Raw genomic sequence first — 9,984 nt, 5'->3', positions numbered from 1 at the left:
ATTAAATGCATTAAAAACACAGACATATTTCCAGTTGTTAAGCTGATATCTATACCAATAAAAACTTTCTGGCCACTCGATAAGCCTCCTTTAATTTCCATGTAAAGCCAGTGTGAATTCAAATGAAACTAAAATGAGGTGATAGGGTGATTACTGTTCTGCTTACTGTTTATTTGAATTATTAAAATTATGACAAGCAGTAACGCGTTGAGTTAAAAATGAAAAAGCAGCAACAACAACAAAAATAAATTTGTTGAATTGATACATTCTTTAATTCTTTCTTTTAACTTAACTGGCTGCAGGTTTATTTATTTCTCTGTGATCAGGATCATAGGACCTTGAACTGTTCTTAAATGTTAAGCTGGAGTGTCGGAGTCATGTTACTTCAAGGACTCATACAGCCCAATTTGATCTCAAGTGGGTCAGATCATTAAAGCCATTTCATAATGAACTATCAGTCTTCCTGTCTCTCCACTCTCTGCGCTCTCTTTCTCTTCTCTGTTTGTGTGCATGAGGGCGTGTGAGTGCATAATTCTACTTGAGCATTTCAAAGGCGGAGTCTCGTTCTGGTTCCTGCTTGTTTCTCCTGCCTGTGGCACCTGGAAGCAGTCAATTACTCCCCCACCCACCCACCCACACACCCCCACACACACAATTCATGCTACAATTATTGGTAAATTTGTGTGCTAAGTAGTACATTTAGTCAAAAATAGCCTTCAGGTTTTATTGTGCTAAGCATGTCAAAAACTTTGGACTCCTATTTTAATGTATTTGGAATCCATATACAATTCAAGTACAGTAGTGTACAATACATTCTAGTACTAAAAGAGTTATACAGCAGTAATTTGCAATACAATATTTACCAGATAAAAGGTCAAACCCAAAATTAGTCAGTGACACAATAATAAAATTTAAATAATTTAATGTTTATTATTCTGAAGCAAAACTGTCTGCATGACGTGAGCACTGAGAGTGAGATTATTCTAAAGCAAAATGCCATTAAATCTCTAATAGTAGGTTTCTAAACTACAACCAATAATGTTAGAGTAAAGATTTCACACTACATTGTTTAATTACAGCATTACTTTAATTCAGTAAATACTTTTGTCACCAACATCAACACAAACAAAATATGAACCTGAAAAATAATAATTTCTTAGACAAATAATCTCTTATAGATTGCATGTTACTAAATAAAAATAACTTCTTCTTCTTTTCTTTTCTTTTTTGGCATTTTTATTTGATAGGGACAGTAAAGATTGACAGGAAAGTTGAGGGAGAGAGGGGAAGACATGCAGCAAAGGGGAGGTTGGATTCAAACCTGGGCCGGCAGCCACTCGGCATATGGTTGCCTTCTCATCCCACTGAGCTAAACTGGCACCTGCAATATATTCATTCTACACTATTTGGTGTATAATTTACATAATTGTGGCGTGATTGAGAAACAATGATTATTATATCATTATTATATCTAATCTAGTGTATTTTGTAGAGTACAGTCTCATGGTATACATTACACAACTATTGCTGTCCTTATAGAAAGGAAATAATTTTTTCACATTCTTTGATTTACTTTATGAACAGTTTGTTTATTTTCCTTCCTGTGCTTTTGGCTGTGGCTCCTCTTCTGTTTGAGTTGGTGGGACGCCCTCTAAGAAGGTACAGAAGTACTTTGGTGTGTTTAAGTCAGGTTTCCTTAACAGCAAGTAGCATTTTGGAAAGTAGTAGGCTGCCAGCAGTCCAAAGTTGCTTGCTAGGCTGAAATAAACATGGACAATTGACCTGTTCTTGTTATTATCTCTGTTGTTGCCTACGTAGATTGGAATAAAGATCACCCAAATGACACAGTAGATCAGGGTGGAAAAGGTGATGTCCCTGGCTAGATTATACTGATGAAGAGGCTTCACTGCCATGAAGGTGCACATGAACGATGCAAGGGCCATTGCATAATTGAAACCCTGCATTAAGGCAAATACAATCAAAGGTGAAACAGGACACGAGAGGAAGAATTCTACAAAGTCTATTGTCATATTTGCCACATATCCAGACAATGAAGGTCCTTCTTGAACAAACCAGCCACAGAGACCAGCCTGCACAGCGCAGCAGATCAGCACAAACAGCCAGCTCACAGGGCCTCTTAACAAATGCAGGTGAGAGGCAGCCATCTCTGGGAATTCTGTCACATAGAGTATCTGTTCGAAAAGAAAGGTTGGGTTCTAAGCATGTGTAAGATCTTATGGAAAGGCCTAAAATAATGTAATAAAGTTAGACATATTTAACCAACAAATGAGATTCTTATAGATCAATAGTTCATTCATGTCAGCTGTTTGTTTCAAAGTTGAATACTGCTGCAATTAAGGTAAAAAATTTAAAGTACAATAGAAACTGTCTCTAGATGTCTCTAATTGGATGTGCCATAAGCAATAATCAAAATATTTTTTTAAACAAACTTAAAAAAGGCGGGAAAGCTGAGAGAAGAATTAAAGCACTGCATGCTTTCTATCTGCATTTTCTCTAACTGATTCTGCAGTTTCTGCACAATGCCATTGTGGGGCAGTGTTTCACCATTCCTAACTCACCTGTAGTGAAATGGACAGGATAACGGAGAGGATGACAGTCTGGAAAATGGAAGTGAAGGGCAGCTGAAGACGACACACCACATCCCCTGGCTCCCCCAGGAAAAACATTAGACTAAGATTGGCTCCCATCAGGCCGAGCACAGCCACAAAACTCAAGGGTCCCCCTGAGGCTGTTACCAGGGGGGTTCCTCGGTGCATCAGGAACACGATACCCACTGACCCCTGACATACCAAAAGCACGGTACCAACCAGCATCATTATCACAGCATCCTGGCTGTCCCAGGTAAAAAACTTAAAGATGGGGTCAGTGCAGTTCGTGCTGTGATTGTGGGACCACTGGCGGTAAGGACAGTTAGTACACTGGGTGTCGTCTATGACCGAGAAAGCACAAAAAATTTGGTTCCATTAAAAACGAAAAATCAACCAACCAAACAAACACCATACACACACCATTTAGGGATCCTATCACACATCAGTGACATGTTATGGATTATGCTGATTTGCAGATAAAGACAAGAAAATGATACATCTTTCTCATTTGTGTTTTTAATCTAGTATTACAGGTCATTGATTTAGCTAAATACTGCAAAGAAGATGCATTAATTGCCTGAATACAGTGAGTCTTGAAAGTCTCCTTTCAGCACAAAAAAGGTTCAAATATAATGCCTGCACATCTACTAAATACTATTTTAACTCTGTGATTATCACAGATTAAAACTAGTTACCGCATTTTAATTGTGAATTTTTACAGGTGTGACAGGTAGATTTTGTATTTATTAGGACAGTGACAGGCTCTTTATGTTTACCTGTTTTTATTCTATTTTAAATGAATCTGTTGACATTTATATGCTTAGATATGAGCAAGAATCTTGAATTTTGAAATGAAAATGAATTTAATCCATTCTGGAATAAGGCTGTCACATAGCAACATATTAAAGAAGCGTACCGTTGTGGATTGTTACTAGATGCACTGAATATCTTGACAAGGAAGCAAATAAGCAACATCAGATATCTGAGACTACCACATTACCCTTATTTGCCTGGTAGGTGCCTGCCAAACAGTCAATACAGTCAAAACAGCAGGAGTAGACGCCTTTGACTCTGTGGACCTGGCCTTTGCCACACATTGCTGAACAGGTGGAGTCGGGAACCTGCAAAGTTTGTGGTAAAAAAAAAATCCAAGATCTCAAACTGGATCGTGACCTGGATATTAAAGTTTTTACATAAGTTGTACATATTTTTCTGAGTTACAAAAGTTACCTGATTAGTGTCCCACTGAAAGAGGGACTTATTGAAGAACAGCTTTTGTTCAGTAAATTCTCCCACATTTCTAAAGTCCACTTGAGATGAGTTTGTCCAGATCCACTGAATCACACCATATCCTATGTTCGGGTCACCATATTGGTCAAACTCTATACGTGTGCCATTTATGTTAACAGAAGTGTTCCTTAAAGCCTCAGACAGCTGTAAAAAATGTAATTTAACTCATTTTGTTATTGTTGATAAGCTTGATTTTAAATACAATGGTCTATAAATTAGAAAAAATAAATCACCTTCCAGGGATAGATTTTGCTTCCAGATCCCCACTTACAGGCAGTTGAATTGCATTCTAACAGGTTATGCAGTGCCTGTGCTACACTGTAAACAGCAGCATACACACTAAAACCTAATGTCTGCACGTCTGGTGCTTCCACTATGCTAATGTTGTCTAGTGACAAATTCCAGCAGTGTGGGCAGCGATCATTTGGATTCTCAGGATTTATAGTTGGAGTGGATGTCTTTGCCTGCTCTTCACTGACTTTCTTGAAGAGCTCCATTGCATAATTGGTGAACAGGCCGAGGGTGTCTGTTTTGTCAACAAATCCAATGATTGTACCAACTGTTTCAATGTCAGGCAGAGAAGTCACTCGAGCATCGATGGCCCAGCTTGTGGTGCCAATCCATACAGCTGTTAAATTACTCCTGATAACCTGGAAAAAATTAAACGATTGACTGGTACTGAACAAACTTCATGCACTAATAGAAATTAATACAGTTCTTAGCTGCTTTAAATCTCTGATTCACCAACCTCTTTAAAAAAGATTTTGCTTTGCTCTGGAAGAGTAAACACCACTACCACTCCAACATTGGTCATTTGGATATTGTTTATGATGGTTTTGATTGTTGGTTCGGGGTCAGTGTACAATGGAATCAGGCCCTGATAGGCCACACAGACAGATGTTTTTTCTACCAATTTGGTGAACATCTGCACACCTCGTTGCCCATATGCCTCATCACTGCCCACGATTGCCACCCAGTTCCAGCCAAATTCCTCTATTAGCTTTATTATGACATCCACTTGCCATTTGTCACTGGCCACAGTACGAAAGAATGACGGGTAGAGAAGTTTATCACTGAACCTGTCACTGGTGGCCCCATAGCTAATCTGGTGTGAAAATTAAAAACAGAAAATCAGAGATAACTCTAATCACTATTGACATGTAAGACCTAATATATCATTTTCAAGGTAAAAACAAAACAAAAAAACAATTATCTAAAGATCAGGCAATAAAAGAACAAGTTAATTTTTCTGTGATATAACCTGGCACAAATCCTTTGATCGACTTGTAAGAGTTACTTTTACATTTGAAATATTTATTGTCAGATCTTTGCATTAATAGAAACTATGTTGCAAATCTTAAGATGTATGTGTATTCAAACCTGTGGCATCAAAAAGAATCCCAGGAGTTTTCCAATGACTGACACCATTTCTGAGGTAAGAGGACCAATCACTGCAACTGTACTGGTCTCATAGTCAGTGTAATTACACTGCACAGGTAGTTCTTGGTTGGATTTTTCATTGAGGAAAGACAGAGTAGGGTTTATAATAATTAAAGATTTTGTGCAAGTGTCATAGATTTCATAACCTAACTTGATGCCTGGGAGGAGAGTCTGGTTTCCATTGATTTCATCCACTGTGTATTTCATGGCTATAGCAAGTCCCAGTCCAAGATTATTTAAACTGTTCAGCAGCAAGCAGAAAACAGTAAATATTGTGGTAAGTCAGGGTTAGCATACACGATTATCTAGAGTCTCATGTTATTATTAAGGGTTGTTCACAACCATCCTTACCGTTCACATCTTATCTGGTTGGGCTCTGTTATGTCACTGAGGCTGCTGGTGACATCGTTAATGGGAAAGAGCCCTCCGAGCATAATGTCCCCAGACAAACTGAAGAGGTTGGTAGAAATGTTGCTGACCCATTCAGGCAAACTCTCACTGCAGCTCAGTGTAAAGAAACAGCACAAAACCAGCAGAGTGAAACGTGAAGCCATGACACTGATAAGCAAGCGAATGAAGCCACAGCAATGACAGCAGTGTATTTTTATGTTAGTGCATCATGTAGGTGGTTTTATGCAAATTCACCTGTGTTCTCCCACTTCTGGCCATCACACAGACATATTTAAAACCTTGATGGTTTTCTGAGAAAAAAGATTCACTTTGCACTTTTGTGTGTTTGTGTGTATGCTGTGTCTGCAGTGTTCATCTTTCCGGAGTATTTTCATAGAATTTGTTTGTGGTTTGAAATTTGTTTGTCTTTGGCATAACTATCTATCATGAGTATCATGATTCCTGGTTTGGATCTTTGAGTTTTGAGTTGCTTTGGACTTTTAGGGCTCCCATTAAGAGATTTCTATTCTCTCTGCTGTTCTAGTGCTTTTTAATTTTTGCTTTTTTTTTTTTAGATTTCATAATCATTCTGGTATTCTAGAGTTCTTGTGGTATTTGAGTTTGGGTAGTATTTATTAAATTTAGGATTCTTATTTGAATTTCTGTAATATTCTAAAAGTGAGACTTATTTCTTGTGCTATTGCTGAACTCTGTTTTTATTTCAAGCTTTTCTGTTACACTTTTTTACTGTTGTATTGTGTGAGTTCTGGTTTTTATGGATCTCTTGATGCATGCTCAATCATCCAGGTAAGTAAACCTCCAAAAGTTTGATTCTGTTCATCTGGATGTAGCGTTTTCAGTGGGAGAAACATTTCGTCACTCGTCCAAGTGACTTCCTCAGTCTCAGCTGACTGCAGGTTTCCCCAATCTTATACATTTGCATAATGACTGAAACCAGCCCACCGAAGGAACAGTGGGCTGGGAGGTCAGTTCCTTCATCATAATTATGCAAATTCACATGTGTATTTCCCACAGTGTTTGACTGCCTCTTCTTTCCTCTTTCAGTGTTTACGTCTTCCTTATCTCCGTCTTCGTTTTCATGTAAGACTTCTCACAGTCATATTTCCTGTTTTAGTTTAATGGTAGGTAGTTGGTAGGTGGTTGCTTTTATGTTGAGTTTATCTTCCTTTCAGTTTCCTCTTTGTCTGCACCTGTGGTTCATTCTCCCAGCTATCCTGTATCCTTAATCGGTCTTGTTTGTGTACATACTGCAGTCATCCTTGTGTCCAATGCCATGTTGTCTGTTATGCTCCCCTTTCATTTGAAAAGGTCTGGGACTTTTTGTTAAGTATTCTGCCTGCAGTGTTCAGAATTTTAGTTTTCCCCTCTTCAATCCACATACAAACAATGACACTTAAACAATCTCACACATTAAATTCCATTATGCCTCCTTGCTAAGACGCTATTAAACCAAAACCTTGTATCTTGAGTGTTTTTGATTAACTTTTCAGTTTTTTCAACCCCTGAAAACGTGACTATCCAGAGTTGGGTCCAGTAAGCACATTGTTTTGAAATATCATGTCATATATTTCCCTCACTGTTGGCTTGGGATGTTTATTTGCATGCAATGTTGCTCATCCACAAAGCAAATTAAATATTTCCTCCCAAGATATTTGCATAAACCTTCAGCAGACTTACAAAGTAAGCTCGTTTTAAATGTCCATTTAAACACATTTTAAATCAGCTTTGAAGTTTCTTTTTTCTTTTTTGCCTTCTTTTACTATTACAGGAAATCTTTGGTAACAGGGGTTTGAAAAAACACAAGCCATTGTTTTTTATCATAAGGTATCTCATAAAAACGTATAACTACTTACAAGTACGAAATTAAAAGGTATAAATCAGAAAAGCAATATTCTGTAATTAAACGCATTGAACACCACAGCCGTAATTTTAGTTGTTAAGCTGATATCTATTACAACATCATTCAAGAATTCAAATTACACTATGGGCCTACAGAAAGATGGGCATTGCGTGACTACCAAAACTAGCAATTAGGAAATGGAATGTTACCTCTCTTGTGGGGAAGGAGGCGTTGAGAAACTCCAGGCAGGCTGCTATGTGCTTATTCTTGTGGAGTTATTACTTAAGGTTGAGAGTTACCTGCTAGATATAGTCGGGCTCACCTCAAAGCACAGCTTGGGCACTGGAACCAGAGGGTTTGTTCCCAGCACCTTTGGATCAGGGAACGTGCCCTGTCTGTCATCTGCACTTATGCACTGAACAACGTTCAGAGTACCCAGCCTTCTTGGAGTCCATAGACGGGGTGGTTGAGGGTGCTCTGGGAACACCTGGCAGAGGCCCTGGTCTGAGAGATCTTCAACTCACACCTCCGGCAGAGCTTCAAGAGCATTCCAAGGGAGACTGGGAACACTGAGTCCGAATGGTACCTGTCCTGGTGGTAACCCCCGAACCAAATGGTGGACACCAGGGGTGAAGGGAGCCACCAGGGTGAAGAAGGAGTCCTATCAGGCTTGGTTAGCCTGTGGTACTCCTTGATGGTAGGGCCCCTTGGGTGGATGCGGTTCGCCCCGAGTTCCTTAAGGAGGCTTTCTTGGTTGACACGCCTCTACAATGTTGTGTAGAGATCAGGGGCAGTACCTCTGGATTGGCAGACCGGGGTGGTGGACTGAAGCATGTGTTCTAACTATAGGGGGATTACACTCCTCAGTCTCCGTGGGAAAGTCTATACCAGGGTGCTGGAAAGCAGAGCCGGTCAGTTAGTTTAACCTCAGATACAGGAGGAACAATGCGGTTTTCGACCTGGTTGAGAAACACTGGACCAGCTCTCTATCCTCTTGGGAATACTTGAGAGTGGGAGTGGGAGTTTTCCCAAGCAGTCTACATGTGCTTTGTGGACTTGGAGAAGGTATTGACTGTGTCCTTTGGAGTGTCCTGTGGGAGGTGCTTGTGGAGTATGGGGTGTCTGGACCATTGCTAAGGCCATTTGATCCTTATACAACTGTTGCAAGAGCTTGGTCTATATAGCCGGCAATAAGTTGGACTTGTTTCTGGTGGGTGATGGACTCCCCCTGGGCTGCCCTTCATCACCCATTCTGTTTGTAATTTTTATGGACAGAATTTCTAGGCATAGCCAAGTGGCGGAGGGCTTTCACTTGGATGGTCTCACAGTTTCATCTCTGATTTTCACATATGATGTGGTTCTGTTGGCTTCATTGGGGGATGCCCTCCAGCTTGCACTGAAACGGTTTGCAGGCAAGTGTGAAGCGGTGGAAATGAGAATCAGAACCTTCTAGTCTGAGGCCATGGTCCTCAGTTGGAAAAGAGTGGAGTACCCACTCCAGGTCAGGAACGAGTTCCTGCCCCAAGTGGAAGAGTTTAAGTATCTTGGGGTCTTGTTCATGAGTGACAGGAGCGGGAGACTGACAGACAGATTGGCGCTGCGGCTGAAGTAATGCAGATGTGTACCACCTTTACGTGATGTTGACTCCTCAGTCTACAGCCATAGCACTGCCATGGATGAGCAGTCACATGATATCACACATTGAAGGGATTACAAAATGTAGTATAATACACAAATATATGTTTCTAATAAATATATTGAGAATATTAATATAGATAATGACAATTAGTTTTCCTTGGTCAGTGATACAGATGGAAGCTTGAGTGTGAGAAGTGTTTAGGCTAAGTACAACTCAGCATTGCAAATCTTGTGGATACATGTTTTAAAGTTATGGCCTCAAAGCTTTTCTTGCCTGTGGCACCTGGAAGCGGTTGGATACACACTTACTCACCTGTGTGCACTCTGATGTCTATTCAGCCATGATATGACACTGCAGAGTTCCTCAGTTTCTCCCTCTGTGGTCTTAAAGATTTGCTTCTCATGCACACACACACACACACGCACACGCACACACACACACACACACACACACACACACACACACACACACACACACACACAATATGGCAGCTACATTTAGTCATAAATAGCTCTCAGGTTTTGTTGTACTGAACATGTCAAATACAGGGAGTGCAGAATTATTAGGCAAATGAGTATTTTGTCCACTTCATCCTCTTCATGCATGTTGTCTTACTCCAAGCTGTATAGGCTCGAAAGCCTACTACCAATTAAGCATATTAGGTGATGTGCATCGCTGTAATGAGAAGGGGTGTGGTCTAATGACATCAACACCCTATATCAGGTGTGCATAATTATTAGGCAACGTCCTTTCCT

At 39.9% G+C, this 9,984-nt stretch overlaps 1 protein-coding gene across 1 annotated transcript; it reads right to left on the bottom strand.

The window, feature by feature from the left end:
• Positions 1-1,440: 1,440 nt before the first annotated feature.
• Positions 1,441-5,906, bottom strand: LOC146387251 (taste receptor type 1 member 3-like). Its single transcript, XM_084928719.1, has 8 exons — positions 5,691-5,906; positions 5,280-5,580; positions 4,648-5,004; positions 4,133-4,549; positions 3,845-4,043; positions 3,610-3,741; positions 2,580-2,950; positions 1,441-2,192 (listed from the first exon to the last, which is right to left on the bottom strand). The coding sequence occupies exons 1-8, from the start codon at positions 5,891-5,893 to the stop codon at positions 1,590-1,592; spliced, it is 2,583 nt and encodes an 860-aa protein (XP_084784845.1). The 5' UTR covers positions 5,894-5,906; the 3' UTR covers positions 1,441-1,589.
• Positions 5,907-9,984: the final 4,078 nt, after the last annotated feature.

The sequence above is a fragment of the Perissodus microlepis genome, chromosome 5 (genome assembly GCF_051167445.1).
Source record: "Perissodus microlepis isolate ML-2025 ecotype Zambia chromosome 5, ASM5116744v1, whole genome shotgun sequence".
NCBI classification, from domain to species: domain Eukaryota; kingdom Metazoa; phylum Chordata; class Actinopteri; order Cichliformes; family Cichlidae; genus Perissodus; species Perissodus microlepis.
Note: the sequence above shows the minus strand (reverse complement) of the source record. Positions and strands in the feature narration are given on the sequence as shown.

Excerpts from the sequence above, each read along its gene's own strand:
- LOC146387251 (XM_084928719.1), bottom strand. The coding sequence starts at position 5,893 with ATGGCTTCACGTTTCACTCTGCTGGTTTTGTGCTGTTTCTTTACACTG. Across the intron at positions 5,581-5,690 it reads AACCAGATAAGATGTGAACG|TTTAAATAATCTTGGACTGG; the intron begins GTAAGGATGGTT and ends GCTGCTGAACAG. Across the intron at positions 4,550-4,647 it reads GCAAAATCTTTTTTAAAGAG|GTTATCAGGAGTAATTTAAC; the intron begins GTTGGTGAATCA and ends AATTTTTTCCAG.